Source organism: Leopardus geoffroyi, chromosome B1 (genome assembly GCF_018350155.1).
Source record: "Leopardus geoffroyi isolate Oge1 chromosome B1, O.geoffroyi_Oge1_pat1.0, whole genome shotgun sequence".
NCBI classification, from domain to species: Eukaryota; Metazoa; Chordata; class Mammalia; order Carnivora; family Felidae; genus Leopardus; species Leopardus geoffroyi.
Genome location: NC_059327.1, coordinates 1,264,581 through 1,281,483, shown reverse-complemented (window position 1 = coordinate 1,281,483; position 16,903 = coordinate 1,264,581). Strand labels below are relative to the sequence as shown.

The 16,903-nt window shown below is 52.1% G+C and overlaps 1 protein-coding gene across 14 annotated transcripts in view; it reads right to left on the bottom strand.

Annotated features, from left to right (window-relative positions):
* Positions 1-16,903, bottom strand: part of ARHGEF10 (Rho guanine nucleotide exchange factor 10) — a 116,563-nt gene that overhangs the window by 56,996 nt on the left and 42,664 nt on the right. For 7 of the 14 annotated variants that reach the window (XM_045451395.1, XM_045451404.1, XM_045451414.1 and 4 more), the window contains 4 exons: positions 15,464-15,540; positions 13,129-13,185; positions 6,012-6,175; positions 2,459-2,575 (listed from right to left, as the gene is read on the bottom strand). In XM_045451395.1, the coding sequence (XP_045307351.1) occupies positions 2,459-2,575; positions 6,012-6,175; positions 13,129-13,185; positions 15,464-15,540 (415 nt within the window). The remainder of the gene's footprint in view (positions 1-2,458; positions 2,576-6,011; positions 6,176-13,128; positions 13,186-15,463; positions 15,541-16,903) is intronic. The other 7 variants (XM_045451450.1, XM_045451435.1, XM_045451444.1 and 4 more) reach the window with 1 other exon arrangement.

Sequence of the window (16,903 nt, the reverse complement as noted above, 5' to 3'; positions counted from 1 at the left end):
TGGCGGATATCAGAGGGAGCAAGTAAAACACACACGCGCGCGCGCACACACACACACACACACACACACACACACACACACACACACTCAGGCAGCCGGCCCCAGGTCACAAGGCAAATGCAGGAAACCAGGAAACACAGAGCCCCGGCTGCCTTCCTGAGCTCCCTGGGGAGCCAGGACAGAGGCTCACGGGGCCCCACCGCAGATTAACAGACGAGGAGGCAGACGGGCGGGAGTCAGGAACACCACTCCACACTGTCACGCCGTGTAGGGAACCTGGCTCACCCACCCCGGAGTCCTGTGGGCACTCCCGTGGGCCATCGGTGCCCAGAGCAGCACGGACCCGCTCTGGCACACCCCTTACGCTGGAAAATTCTAAGGTCTGAGGTGTGGGCTATTGGGCTCCAAGCGATTAGAGAAAACCCAAATGGCCTCCTACAGACAAAGCAGGATCCCGCCAAGGGGACGTCCGCGCTGCCCGCTGCCCTGCTCCTCCTGTCCTGGATCCCGCCAAGGGGACGTCCGCGCTGCCCGCTGCCCTGCTCCTCCTGTCCTGGATCCCGCCAAGGGGACGTCCGCGCTGCCCGCTGCCCTGCTCCTCCTGTCCTGGATCCCGCCAAGGGGACGTCCGCGCTGCCCGCTGCCCTGCTCCTCCTGTCCTGGATCCCCCCAAGGGGACGTCCGCGCTGCCCGCTGCCCTGCTCCTCCTGTCCTGGATCCCGCCAAGGGGACGTCCACGCTGCCTGCTGCCCTGCTCCTCCTGCAGACTCCCTCCGGCGTGCTCATCTGTCTCTATCTCCCTCCTCAGCCCGCCTTCCCTGCCAGCGTGCCTCAGGATCGGACCATCAGGGCTACTGCCGGCACCGTGCTGCCCAGTTACAGCGGGGGACGTGGCTGTCCACGCTGCACCGTGTCCCCGCGGAGCACACTGGTGTCAGACACGCACCGCGGCCCAGCTGTTTCTGTACGTCCTCTGTCTCCCGCCACCCAGCGGGTGACACCGAACCACGTCCACGCTGCCCAGCCGGGGCCCTGCCCCAGCCCCCGTGGGCCACGGCCACTGCAGTCTCCCGGGAGACACAGCCACTCCGGGATTCTCTTGCGTCCCTTCCTCCCCATCCCGGGGACGTGCCCTCCACCACACTCACCACCTCCCCAGCCACGCCTGTGGCCTCCACCCTGCCCCACGCGCCCAGTGCTTGTCTGCCTGCAAGGCGTCTCGGCTTTGTCTCCTGACCCACACGGCCCTTTCAGACCCTTCCCTTTCTTACCCCACGCCAGACCCCTAAGCCTCGGTGTCAGCCTGACCCCGGTCAGGGACCCCGTCCTCGAGCTGCGATAAAGACCCAGGTTCCGGGGAGCTGAGACGCCCGTCCAGGTCACACGGCAGCCAGGGAACAGCCGGGGCTCCTGACCCTCCCTAACGTCTGCTTCTTGCTGGGTGAAGGGCGTCCGCCTGGCCCGGCCCTCACCCACTCACCCCATCTTACTGATCGCTGCCCCCCAACGCACACTGTTCGCCCTGCCACGCCCTACTATCTGCACTTGATTCCAGACTCCTCCATGGAGCTGGCCTCCTTCACGCTTTCCCCACGGCCAATGACTGAGCTCGGGGCTCCCCAGAAGACCCCATCAGGCCCCAGACGCTCCCACGTGGGAACCAGCCAGAGGCTCCATGGAAAGAAGTGACTGCCAGCATTTTGCTCCCACTTTGGGGAGCCCGGGGCTCAAGAACACTCTGGAATTGAGCAGGCGACCATAACGGGAGACACTTATTTCTAAGTGAACGTCTGCTTGCAGGTAGACGCCGTTCAACACACACGAACAAACAACAGAACATCAGACGGACAGGTGTAACGGGAGTGACAATTACTCGACAGTGTCCTTGCAAAACACATCTCCGGGAACTGACTGCCACCATATTCAAACCTCGCGGTTCTCCGACCTCCGGTCTCCGGAGCCCTTTGTACCCGGAAAGATGCCAAGGGCCCCAACGAGGTCCGTTTATCTGGCTTTCACTCATCTACCCTTACTGGATGAAGAATGGAGATTGACAAAAAATATCGAACTTTTACGAATATTCATTTAAAAATACTAACGAGCCCATTCCGTGTTATCTAAGTAACGCATTCGTGAAAAATTACCGTGTTTTCCCAAACCACAACATAGGCGGTGCTGTTCTACACGGCTGGCCATCTCTCGCGGCCGGGGCAGCACACACACAGTGGAGCCTCAGGGAAACTCCCGTCCGTGCGTACGAGGACGAGAGAGAGGAACGCAAACGGTGTCTCGGGATTAATCTGACCTCGGTGACATCTGGAAGCCCAGGACCACACACTGAGAACCAGTGTTCACACAAAAAGGGCCAAACTTAGTTTCCTTGCGCTTCTGTTTAAAGTACGGTCTGTTTCTGAACAAGCATTTTCCACGCGGCTGGTCGAGAAGTGAGCCACACTACCTTCAGTTCATGTTTCTGCTTTAGTTGCTGAATCTCTGTGGCTGCCACCGTGCTTGCCATCAAAGCTCTCATCGTTCTCTCATAGTGCTCCTTGAGACGGGTTAGGTCATGGGAAAGCTACAGCATAAAGAGACACAATCTTCTCACAAAAACGCTCCCTCTGGTACTCTGAGACGATCGTACATTGCGAGGCCCGGGGGGCGGCGTCTGGGGAAGCCCACGCGCCACGGGGAGCCCCCAGCTCTGGCCCACCGACTCCTGAGAGAGAAAAATGGGGCGGCTTCTCAGGAGCCAGACTGGAGACTTTTCTGTGCCAGCCCAGGACAAGAAAGTGAATGAAGGGCTGAGGGTTGTCATTCACGTCCACGTGGACGACGTCACAATGATCAGACGTGTAAATACAATACGTATAAAACTATTCCTTATGTCAGCACCAAGGCACAGGACACCGGGGCTCACGACTGTACTACAGGGCATCAGAATTTGGAAATGGGTGGCACTGATTTTTAAGTCTCCAAACTGACGTGCCTCGGCTGACGGGGAAGGGGCGAAATCTCATAAGACGCCGCCCCCTGTGATCACGCACGCCTCAGACGTGGAGTGGAAACCCAGCCCTCGAGGCTTCTCGAGACAGCGTCTCCCATGTCAACACAGGCAAAGACACCGTGCGCTGGGAGCAAATTCTGACTAGGGAATGGACCCTTCTTGCGTTGACCTCAACCACTTAGGGTGCTCAGTGGACCGTTCTAACACAAGACTTCAAGGAGACCGCTAGGTCCTTCCCCCACTCCCCCCGCCCTCCCTCATGCCGGCCGTGCTCCCAGCGCCCCCAGGGTGTGGCCAAGCTGGGGCCAGGGCGGTGGGAAGACCCCGCCTGATTATCCCGCACCTTGAGCCACGGTGTGGCACTTCACCTGCTGCCGAGCGGCCTCTCGTGTGGCACTTCAAGGGCCTGCCTGGTAACCCGGGTCCATTCGGAGGGCGAGGAAAGCACGGTTCGTTCAGTGAGCGTGTGAGCGGCTCGTCAGCGGGCACCTGACACGCTACCCGCCCACGGGAAGGACACCCACGTGGCCTCACCTGATACCCTACCCACCCACGGAAGGACACCCGCGTGGCCTCACCTGATACCCTATCCGCCCACGGAAGGACACCCGCGTGGCCTCACCTGATACCCTACCCACCCACGGAAGGACACTCTACCCGCCCACGGAAGGACACCGGCGTGGCCTCACCTAATACCCTACCCGCCCACAGAAGGACACCCTACCCGCCCACGGGAAGGACACCAGCGTGGCCTCACCTGATACCCTATCCGCCCACGGGAAGGACACCAGCGTGGCCTCACCTGATACCCTATCTGCCCACGGAAGGACACCCGCGTGGCCTCACCTGATACCCTACCCACCCACGGAAGGACACTCTACCCGCCCACGGGAAGGACACCAGCGTGGCCTCACCTGATACCCTACCCGCCCACGGAAGGACACTCTACCCACCCACGGAAGGACACCGGCGTGGCCTCACCGGACACCCTACCCGCCCACGGGAAGGACACCAGCGTGGCCTCACCTGATACCCTATCCGCCCACGGAAGGACACCCGCGTGGCCTCACCTGATACCCTACCCGCCCACGGAAGGACACTCTACCCGCCCACGGAAGGACACCGGCGTGGCCTCACCGGACACCCTACCCGCCCACGGGAAGGACACCAGCGTGGCCTCACCTGATACCCTACCCGCCCACGGAAGGACACTCTACCCACCCACGGAAGGACACCGGCGTGGCCTCACCGGACACCCTACCCGCCCACGGGAAGGACACCAGCGTGGCCTCACCTGATACCCTATCCGCCCACGGAAGGACACCCGCGTGGCCTCACCTGATACCCTACCCGCCCACGGAAGGACACTCTACCCGCCCACGGAAGGACACCGGCGTGGCCTCACCGGACACCCTACCCGCCCACGGGAAGGACACCAGCGTGGCCTCACCTGATACCCTATCCGCCCACGGAAGGACACCCACGTGGCCTCACCTGATACCCCACCCGCCCACGGAAGGACACTCTACCCGCCCACGGAAGGACACCGGCGTGGCCTCACCTGACACCCTACCCGCCCACGGGAAGGACACCCGCGTGGCCTCACCTGATACCCTATCCGCCCACGGAAGGACACCCGCGTGGCCTCACCTGATACCCTACCCGCCCACGGAAGGACACTCTACCCGCCCACGGAAGGACACCGGCGTGGCCTCACCTAATACCCTACCCGCCCACGGGAAGGACACCAGCGTGGCCTCACCTGATACCCTATCCGCCCACAGAAGGACACCCGCGTGGCCTCACCTGATACCCTACCCACCCACGGAAGGACACTCTACCCACCCATGGAAGGACACCAGCGTGGCCTCACCACTCTTCCCGGCACCTGTGCTCGACTCTCCAATCTCAAGCCCAGAGTGTCGGGTGCATAGAGTCAAGCATGACCACAGGATTAAGTGTCCGCTGTGCCAATGCCACTGGCAGAGGGGGTCTAAGGGACGGCTGTAGGACAGGAGGTGCTCGGGCCACCTTCCCAAAGCGGGAGGCTCGTCCTGAGCGTCACAAAGCAAGCTCATGGAGTGCGGGAACTAGGCCCCTGTAACCACCCGCCAGCCGGAGGTTCGTGGGGGCTTCAGCCAAGAAACCGCGCATCCACGTACTGGGGGCCCACGGCATCTACCCACGCTGTCATGGTGGCGAGGCAGCAACTACAGCCCAGCCTGCACCAACACAGAGTCACGCGGGCCAGGCTCCGTGCGCCTGTGGCCTGATGCTCGGCCTCACACAGAAAGCACGTGACATCTGCAGACACGCGTGGGGATGTCGGTGCACAACAGCCCTTTCACTAGCAGCCGGAGCCCACGGCCAACAGCACGGGCACAGCCGCTCGACACTGAAAACCAGAATCTCATTAAGATCGTGTGCCTCAACTAAAGCGCTTGTAGGTCCCACGTCTGACAACCACCCAATTCTAGAATTCACACTCGTGATCTGTGAAGTTCCTCCTCCAACCTTCACTTCCGGAGACCCCTCCCGGCCACACACACACCTTCCACTCAGGACAGAGAACGTGGGGCAGCTTAGGAACTCTGGTCCTCAACATCATTTTGTAACATATTCTATCTTTAGACCTTCCTTTTTGTGTAGAAAACGCGGAAGTTCCAAACGCCCCTTAAAGGGAAGCAGGCTTGTGCCGCGTCTCAGAGAGACCCGATTCGGTCCAGTGAGCACAGAAAGCATGCTGTCTACACAACACAAAGAACGAGGGGACAGTCACATAGGACCCCCTGAGTGATTTCATTTATAAGAAGGTAACTTCCCATCCTGCTACGATTACACTTACAACGTGAAATAAAGGAGCCTCCCCTGCGGCCAGGGTCTCACACCCTCCCCACACCCGGTACCAACGTCTTTAAGGGCACTTTGGTATTACGGAACGAAAATTCTGCAGTCCGTGCCTGTGCTAACGCGAGACGTGTGCCTCTCATGCAGGCTGAACACATACTTGCTTCCTGTGGTTGCTGCGCAGGAAGGACCTGGGGACCCCATTCTTGCACTCGGAGTCACTCTGCTCCTCGTAACTCTCAAATTCACTGGAGCTCCATCCGTATTCCAAAGAGCTGTTTCCACCTTCATCTCCATTCTCGACGTCGTCATAAATCATTTCATCTGAAGGCCAGAAGGCCAAAAGGAAATAAAAACACAGAATTCTCTAGTTATGTTTTACCGATCACCGAGAGCTGGGGTCAGGAAGCGTGTCAGAAGCCCGCAGGGGCAGCGTGGAGCCTCGGGGTCGGCTCCCTATACAGGTGGTGGGGAGCCCCTCCAGGGTGCGGGCAGAGACGTGCGGGGCCGACAGCGCTCCGGTGAACCCTCAGCCCCAGGTGCGTCCCGAGGGCTGCTGGTCTAGAAGAATCCACCATGACAATACAAAACAAGTTGCCGGCCATACAAAGATAAACCCACGGAATATGAATGAATTACGCAAGTGGGTGATAGAGATGCTCAAATATGAACACACGTGAGGCTCACGGGAAACAGTTCTAAGTTTTGCCTTTGTGTGAAAAACCGTCTCATAAATCTCATCTATTACTGTTTTTAAAATATTTTCATCACATGAGTCATGCAGAATTAGTGAAAAACGTTTATGCCACCAAATACGATGACAGGGGCTCTTTACTTTAAAAATTCTGCAGGCTTTAATTCCCATCTTTTGTCTCACAATCTCTGTTCTGCAAAAGTGAAGTCCCGGAGCAAAGCGGCCTCGTGGGCGCCCCCAGGGCAAGGCACACGTCTTACCAACTAGCCCACTTCCTTTCTGATACACGCAAAGGCCTCAGGTCCCAAGAAAGTAGTTCTGTGAGACTCCCTGACAATTACAGAACAATACTCAGTGGAAGTAGAAAACACACATGGAGTTTTGTGCGCTGGGACTTTCCGAGAACAAAAACATCGTTCTACAAACTTCTGGAACATCAGTGTCTCTCTAAGTTCTGCAGCTTGTTAAGAGAAGGGTTATCTCAGCTGGAGTTTCTCAGGTATAAATGATGTGCTAAGAGTGATTTCTGCTTAAACTATCACTGAAGGAGAATACCATGTGAGATAAAGACATTTCCACACCTGGGAATACATTTTTGTTTCTCAATTAAATTTATTCTCTGGGCACCTGGGTGGTCTAGTCAGCTAAGTGTCCTACTTTTATTTGGCTCAGGTCAGGATCTCATGGTTCATGAGTTCAAACCCCACGCCAGGCTCTGTGCTGACAGCGTGGAGGCTGCTTGGGATTCCCTCTCTCCCTCTCTCCCTCTCTCTCTCTCTCTCTCTCTCTGCCCTTACCCTACTCATGCGTGCACACACGTGCACACTCTTTCTCTTTCGAAATGAACACTTAAAGAATTTATTCCATATGCTTCTTCAGTTATTCTCTGTAATAAACTTGCCCTTAAAATTTTTTCAGTAATTAAACCTCGATTAATAGATTCTCGAGGGCCAAGAGCAAGCTTTGTAGGTATAGTGACATTTAGAGGCAAATGTTTGCTTTCACTGGAAATGAAAAGTAGATACAAGGTTGTCAGTGAGGATCTCAGATTACTTGGCCTCACGTTCTCTCTCCACTGAATTCAGATTAATTTTGAATATAAAACAGAAATCCAAACTTCTGGTTAAAGGCTCTGAGAGTAAATGTCATCTGGGTAAGAACATGCAACATTTGAAAACGAGCTCATTTTCCAGAAGCCACGGGAGCGTGGGTCAGTGTATCTGCCCTAGATGACCACCAACTGGGCAACGGGGTCAACAGGACCAGGTGGATTCCAGGGATGTGGCCAGACCCTGACTCAGCTGCCATGCAGGTCGGGGCCGAGAGCCATCCTGATGAAGGCAGGTGCCACGGGAAGGACCTGGTGACCTCCATGGCCTGGTCGGCAGGAGGCATGCAAATGCAGAAATGTGCCTGTGCCCTGTCCCCTGGTGCGGCTCATGAATCCTGGAGCTGCCCGACTAGCACCCCCTCCTCCCTCCATGAACCCCTGTGGACATCGGGCTACTCTTTGTGCGGGAAACAAGTCCGGATGCGTAGCCGGGCGGGTGTTGCCCACACCTGCAGAGGGACGTCCAGCCCGTGGGGGCGGAGGCGAGCTGCAGGTACACCCAGGTCAACTGGGCGGCTGGTCCTGGCTCCGGGGAAGACGGCCGAGGGTCCTGCTCTACTGTGAGCCCTGCTCTCAGGTGGGCTGGATGGCTTGTCCATCTTGGGGAGGCAGGAGCTACCAATGCCAGGCACCATGGGCCACCTCTAACTCAGGTACATCTCCACTCAGCAGTCAGAACGTGGGAAAATAATGCTTCTCCAAGTTCTGGAAAAGGCAGTAGTATCTGGGCCTCACCCACACGCTGAAACCTTCAAGGACTCTGAAGAGCCTTGTTAAGGACAGATGACTGATGCTTTGTGAATTACAACGCCCTCCTGAGCTCCCAGATGCGCAGACTGGTGCTTTCTGAGACCAGACCGAAAAGCAAGCACAGCCCCAGGGCCTGTGTTTCTCCCACAAGGCCAGCGAAGGGAGAACTGGTCTACGTGGCTGGATTTTGCTTGGCAGCAACCTTGCTACCTGCCCTGGGCCAGGACGGACCTAAGAAGTCTAAGAAGTGCCACTGCAGTGGCAGTGGCCACAGAGTCCTGCGAGTGTGCTTAATGCCACTGAACTATGCACTCTAAACTGGTTAAAATGCTCAATTTTATGCAGTGGGCACTTTACCACAATAAAAAAAAAAAAAAAAAAAAAAAAACAGAAAAAAGTAACCCTGGATGGTCATCATCATATCTCATAAGAAATTCTTCAGTATCCTGCCAGTATCGTGACAGAACTTAACCCAAAACGACCATCTTTTGCACAAAGCACACAGGCCTCCACTCTCCCTCAGACACCTCTGTCTCCCCAAGTTCACCAGCTGCACAGCTGAAGTCCTGAACAGCTGGAGGAACCTCAAAGATCCAGTGCCACCGACTTCACTAAAGAATATAGTTACTTATCAAATATGGAAATGCGCCAAAAGGCATACAATAGCAGGCCTGTCTGTAGACCCCGCCCAAACCCTGCTTCAGTGCCCACTCCTGTAAAGGCAGCAGCACAAGGCAACATGCATACGGCCGGAGCTCTGGCCCCTCCGCCAGGCCAGCAAGAACCGTTCTTGGCGTGTGGCTGTCCACTTACCTCTGAGGTGTGGGTTTACCTGAAGGCCACATGCAGCCTACCTCTGTGCGTCTTGCTTTTTGCTCAACATTGCCTTTGGCTGTATACACACACACAAACACACCATTTATTCATTTTTAACTGCAATATAATGGTCTGTTGTATAAACTCATTGCCATATGCTGATCCCTTCCCCGAGTGTGGGGCCACTATGTTTCCCTTCATCTTTGGCTCTTTACAAACGGTGCTGCAGATAAGCATCCCTGCACATGTCTCCCGGATAGCGGGCATGAATTTCTCCAGGAAACACACCTGCAAGGGAACCACTGGTTTGTATCACCATTTACACGTTAGCTAACTCTTACTAAAGTGTTTCTCAAAACAACTGCAGCACCAAGATGCTTAATGAGACAAAGAGCAAAGGGCCACAGAGGGAGCCAGGACCCTTTGTGATCCTAACCAGGGAGGGTCCTGGCTGACGTGGGACTGAGAGCAACTGTAGACGCCCATCAGGGTCAATATACCGAGGGAACTGCGTAAAAGAAACACATTAAGACATCTTTTATGGCCACAAAAGTTTTCAAAGTATTTGTGGGAACCTTGAGCAGACTCTTATGTATTTAACAAATAAAGAGAGTACGAGGGAGGTATTCTTTCAGCTGACAGTTCAGTGACTCTTGGCTGACTCCACACACATCAGGGCCCTGCCGCGCACTGTCCTTACAGGGACGTGGCTGGCTCTATGCAGAACAGCTGTCACCTTTGGTAGGTAAACTACTGGCGGACCTTTTGCCAGTGTTTTGGATTTAGAGTGGCCAGATCAACGTTCTGTGTTGGCAAAGGCCTACCTGGTAGCATAAATTACCCAAAAACAAAAAATTTCAAGCTTGTTTTTACAGAAACCAGTCTTGAAGCCCCACTTTATTTGCAGCATGTATTTAAATAACCACCTAGGAGCACATTTATTGATAAGAACTTCCAGTTCTGTTTATAAAGGGATCCAAATGTCAAGCTTTTGTCTCCCTCAACGTAGGAATCTCAAGGGCAGGGGTGACCCTGTTAGCTGAAACTAAACTGGTGCTCGGTATGTAACAGCGTCCAAAAGCATTTTGGAATGAATAAACTACCGTGTGCTTTTAACTCTTCATCACTTAGTACGCTGGATGTGGATTATAAGAATGTGTCCTTTTTAGGTCGAAAATGTTTCCTTCTATTATGAGTTTTTAACATTGAATGGCCACTGAATCTTGTCAGGTGCACTTTACGGAAATACTAAGATGAGCCTATGGTTTATGTCCAGAAGTCTGTTCCTATGGAAAAGGTGGTAAAGGAACCTGCTCATGTTGAAGGGTCTGTCACCCCCTGAGACCAATCTGAAGGGTTCAGGTCAGCTTTTGCTGATTCGTTGGGATATTATCAGATTTGATTTCTTTACATTTTCATCAGGATGCTCAGCGTCACCCCTTCAAGCGAAGGGGGCTCTAAGTTTACACCAACACCCTAAGATGGGTTCCCTGCTCCTGGGTAGCTGGGGTCCGCTGGGACTACACGCAGAGCCGAGGAACTCTGTTCCCTGACGGTTTAGCAATTCTCAGACGAGGACACTGGTCCTAGTGGGCTGCCTGGCAGATTAAACAGCTCATTCTAGATTGTGAATCGTTAGACATTAGCGTGTTCTACTTCAGGTGCAGTCCACATGTTTCAACTAGTTGATATCAAGGTGTTTCTAGAATCCCTTCCTGGCGTTTGTCTCTACCACACTTTCCTGTTCCTGATCCATCCTTCCTTCCTAACACTACCAGGGGCTTGTCTGTTTTTACATTATTTTTGGAGAACTGCTCTTGGGTTCTGTTGATACTTTCTGTTGTTTCTTTGTTTTCTAACACTTTTGCTGTTATCATTTTTTGTCCTTCTGCTTTCGCTGAGTTTGCTCCGCTCTTCTCTTATGTCACGGAGCAGAGGCTCGGCTCACTACTCCCCCACCGTCTTTTCTTAACAGGTGCCATCGTGACTGCAACTCTTCATTATTTTAAATCTTCCCCATAATATTTTATGCCATATTTTCATTATTATTCAAGTCATAATATTTCTACTTTCCATTCTGTTTTCACCATTGTCTGTGAGCTAAGTACTAGTATTATTTTTAACTTTCAAGTGTTTCTTCCTATTGATTTTTTTCTACTTAGGGAATGAGGCCTAAATGCCAATTGTTAGGCATTTCTTAATATTTGCTTTGAGGAATGCTATATGGTTTTTATAAATATTCCATGTGTTTGAAAAGAAATTTCAATCTTTAGGTTAATCATATACTATATTCTTCCGCAGTTTACTAGTTTTGTATCCAGTATCCAAGACAGCGGAGGGAACGGTCTTAAAATCTCCCACTCTAATTATGTACTTAACTATTGCTGATTATTTCTCAGTCATATTTTGCTTTCTGTATTTAGAGGCTATCTTGTTAGGTACACACAAGTTTAGAACTGTTATAATTCTCTCTGGTGAATTATATGTTTTATGGCCTAAAATTCAATATGTTATAGTAATACTGGCTATATTTTGGTTGGAATTGGCCTTCTATTTCTTTTTCCATCCATTTACCTACGAATGTTTTATATCCTTACATAGCTGTCACAAAAATATGTGGCGAGCTTTGCTACTTCATCCCACCTGAGAACTTTTTTTTTTATGGGCCACTGGATTCAATTTATATTTACCATAAGTAGCAATATATTTGGACTAATTTTGCCATCTTTTTTCGTACCATTTGCCATAGTTTCTTACTTTCCATTTTCTTGCTTTCTACCAGACTGAGGTTTTCTCTACTGGTTTGGGAGTTAAATAATCCATTTCTGTTCTTTTAGTGGTTACCCATAAGATGCAGACCTGACCTATCACAGCCAAAAACACACATCATTATCTACGCTCTTCCTGGAAAACGCACAGACTTTAGATGTTCAGGGTCAGTCCACCCTCCAGCTGACAGTTACCACAGCCTGGGGCTTTGGTCCCACCCTGCAAACGAAACAACACTATTACTGCTATCTTGGTCAATACTCCTTTCGATTCATGCACAAAGTTATTATTTGCTCCCTGTCGTGTCTGCTTCTCATTAGGTTCGGTAACCTTTTCCTTGAAATGCAACGTGACAGTTTTTAGAGTCTAAGTGGTAAATCTCCCCAATCTTTATCTAATATTGCCTTTGCTTCCCTCTTTTCAAACACCCGTGTTTTGGTATGAGTGGACTGATTTGTGCCCAGCAGTTGTTAAGTGTATGTGCCTAGGTATGGATTCAGGCTTAACCCTGCGTTGAACTTGTATTGCTACAATCTGAGAACTTAGATCCTTCCTGAATTCTAGAAAAGTATTGGTACTTCCAATTGGTACTACCTTCTCATTCGTATCATTTATCAAATATGTGCTAGTACGTAGCCTCCATATTTCTTACCTTTCCACTTGTACACTCCACATCTTTAATTCCCTCTGCTTTACATGTATCAACTATCCTATTTACAGTTGTAACACAGGGGCGCCTGGGTGACTCAGTCAGTTAAGCATCCAACTTTGGCCCAAGTCATGACCTTCCTGAGATTGAGCCCCACATCGGGCTCTGTACTGACAGCTCAGAGCCTGGCGCCGGCTTCCGATTCTGTGTCTCCCTCTCTCTCTGCCGCTCCCCCGCTCATGCTCTGTCTCTGTGTCTCAAAAATGAATAAATGCTAAAAAAAATAAAATAAGTTGTAATACAGCCACACACATCTATGTGCTCTAATATTCTACCCCATGGTATCAATGAGGCACTATGAGACATAACAAAATCCGTAGGAGCTGCGTATCTAGGGTCTGTGTGCACAGTGACTAGTCATTTTTTATACCCAGCAGGAAAGACTGATAATCTGAACCTTCTAAAACTCAATTTCAGGCAACTCAAACCTGGTTCAGAGTCTGAATTTTCTCTTGGCACGTCGTCATAAATGGCTTCTTCTGGATCTGGAATAAAAAGAAGGAAGCTTTCAAAACCGACCAACACCAAGTACAATGTCCACTGTTCAGGGCCACAGTCTCACACGACGCTATAATGATGCAGAAAGCTAGTTCCAAAGGGCAGACACATGCACCTTCCCAAAGCAGAAGTTTTCTGGGGACTGAAGGATGACGCTCTACGTGAGCCAGGTATGAATGGGGAATTTTATGGTTTCTAGGCCAATTTAGTCCATTATTTTGTGTTCACCTGCACGTCTCTGTGTGGCTCTTTATAAATATTTTTCAGCTTACGAAGTTAACGTGTTCCAATGTACAAACAATACAGAGGTGCCATACACGGTTTCAGAAACAACGGGACAGCCCAAGAGGTGCTATGTTAACAGGAAACCTAAAATAAGTCGATCATCTATGATATCTTTTTTTTTTTTTTTTAATGTTTATTTATTCTGGGGACAGAGAGAGACAGAGCATGAATGGGGGAGGGGCAGCGAGAGAGGGAGACACAGAATCGGAAGCAGGCTCCAGGCTCTGAGCCATCAGCCCAGAGCCCGACGCGGGGCTCGAACTCACGGACCGTGAGATCGTGACCTGAGCTGAAGTCGGACGCTTAACCGACTGAGCCACCCAGGCGCCCCGATCATCTATGATATCTTGCACTACTGGATATAAAAACTGGGCACACGCAAGGATGAGAATGTTCACCTGTTAGGATAAAGTCTCTCTGACTACACTACGTGGAACATTCGTGTCCTCTTGAGACTGTAACACGTTTTCTTAAGAAAAGGTCGGGATCCTTCCGGGCCAGACTACTGAGCGAATACCGTATGAGAAGGTCGTGTACGAGAGCAGCAGTGAAGCTAGAAATGCATTTCGGTATTTGTAAGTTTGGGCCTTCATGGAAATCAACCACGTTATGAAGTCGGTCTTACACACTGAAAACCGTGAAGGTCACCGCGACTAAGCAGCACCAAGAAGATGAGGTAAGTACTCCCAACTCTGCCTCTGCTCTCAAGCCAGTTACATTCTGGGGAGGGGAAAGGGGGAGGCAGGAAACTCGGGAAAGCCCCTCGTTCTCCTCCTGCCGTCAGGCCCCCATGTGACAGACACCCCCTTCCTTGTAATAAGATTAACTGCAACCGTGATATGCATTTCCACTCCCGACAATGTGTGGGATGCTTGACTACGCACCCGTGAAAACCACGGCCGTGAAGCCCACGAGTCCACTTACATGCAGATCTGATTGTGACACCTGCACGAACCTGTTTGTGATACTTTATTGTAAGAATGCAGTATGTGACACATACACACAATATAATCGACGGTGTATGTGATTAGTAAAGCTTCCAGTCACCAGCAGGCACCAGTAGGAGTCAAAAGTTATACCCAGATTTTTTACTGTGGGGGTGTCAGCACCCCTAACCTGTGTGTTATCCTAATTAACTGCCACTTGTGGAATAAAACAAGTAATGGGAGAAAGTCACACAAATTTTACTCTGGAAATAAAATTGCTAGCGAACAGGAGGAAAAGAATTTCATCCCTTAATGATCCCCATTTAGCGGCCCCCTAGCAGAATCCTCTACTTATGCTAGGTTCTTTGTTTGACAATGTCATAATTAAAACCAGAACACGACACATTCCAGGAGATAACTGATCAGGAGACAGTTAAGATGGTTCTTCCTTGTAAGTCAATCATAGAAAATTACACAGAAATTAGTGAGCCAGTAGATAATAAAGAGATAATTGGAAAAGCCATCTTTACTTTTCTTAAAAAAATAAAAGTCAAATCTAGTTAAAAATAGCTCAGCTTTCTAAGCCACATGTGGAACAGAAGGTCTGGTATGCCATCTGGACAGTGGGCTGGCTTAACCAGCCATCCACCCCCTTTCCAAAATGGTAGCCTGAAAAAGCATCTCCGTGAGAATCACAAGAAAATGCCTGGTAACGTCTCCGTGGTAACTTGCTGAGTGTGGGCCCGTGTAAGAGCATCAGTTCCCCGAACATGGGACCATCGTGACAGGACCCAAGGACTGTACTGGGAAGAAACAATCAGGAGGAAACCCGTGTGGGATGCGGGGAGCAGAGATGTTCTGACTGGAAACAAAATAAGGGCTTCAGAGAGCCTGGGGACAGCAGCGACAGGCAGCTCTGGTTGGTCCTTCAGGGAAACGAATGCAGTTCTGAAGGGACGTGGGAATAATCAGCGGAAGCCAGCAAACACACATCGACCCCTGGGGCGGCGTCCACGCACGGCCCCGCCGGCTTCCCGGAGGTCAGCGTACTTACTCTCCATCCACGCGGTGTTGGCCGGGTCCGCCGCCCACCGGGCGAGGGCACTGTCCTCCTTAGGCGCTCGCTCGTCACTGGGAGAAAACAAACCAGGAGACCACAAGGGTGAGCGTGCTTCCGGTCAGGATGCTGCCGAATGTCCCCAAAGGGTACGTGAGCTCCAACGTGTGCACGCTGTCCCCAGATGTTACTCCGGGCGTCCTGTGCTGAGAACGTCTTCTGAGTCTCTGCCTATGCATTTTATGTATGACCCTGCCTCACACCCACAACGCGGACGTGTATGGAAGGACCCACACCTGTGGTCCCACCACACCTTCCCACTTGGCTTTTTCGGGGCCCCTTTTACAATAAACACTTAGACTTAAGCCCTTGAAAAGTCAGTGACCTCTGCCCTAACCACCTCATTAGGAACCAGTGCCTGACCTCGCTCTGTATCTACGGGGACAGGGGACGCCCTCCCCCGGCCCCCTGCACGCACCCCATTTCTGGGATACGTGAGTAATATACCTGGGGCCTTCCCTTCCCTTGTGCGTGGGGGCGGGTGTACTGAGGCCGTGCCTTCGATCCAAACGCCCCGGGGGCTTCACCTCCCAGAGGTCTCTGGGACGCTGAGGGGGCCACCGGCTGACACAGGCGGGGGCTTCCGCCCCCTCACCCAGCAGGTCAGAATCTGCATGTGCTCGTTTTATCGGACCAGCCGCGGCTTCTCAACACAGATGCCAGGCTCAAGCTTTCGTTCCCAGCGGTTTGTACGTGCTTCCGAACACCCGCCACGTGCCCGGCACAGGTGCTGGCACAACAGAAACAGGAGAAACGAGGTCTCTGCTCCAGGGGCCCTGAAGCGTCTTCCCGTTGTTCGCCAGAACTTCTTGCGGGCCTGTTGTGTGCCGCGCACGGTACCGGCTGCAGAGACACGCCCGAGTGACAGAGGGGCCTTCTCGCCTCCGGGAAGGGACCTCACGCAGCCAGAAATAAAAAGTGCTCACGACTCAACTGGTGCTGTGCTCTAGTGCAATGGTCCCGGGGGCCAAGTCACAGGGTCACACACGGGGATAGGAATGCTGTCCCGCGGGGTATGGCAAGCCTCTGGAATGCTTTATTCAGAAGAACGACAAGGTCGGCTTCATTCAATACAGCTGGGACAAGACCAACCTCAGGGGCCTGCGGTCTAGGGGAGCTCTGCAAGGAAGAGCCGAGCGCAGTGTGGAGCACTTCACGGGAAGGGAAAGAGGCTGGAACTAGGGTGAGTGCTCAGAGACAACCATGGGCAGCTCGGTAAAACGCACACATGCAAAGGAGAATCATTCATACGGAGTTAATGCCACACTTCACGATAAGTGACAGAGATGGCGGGGGTCACTGCAGCGTGGTCTCTTCTATCATCATTTTTGTTAGTTTTCTAAAAGTTCTAATGGTTAAATGCAAGACTTAAAGGCC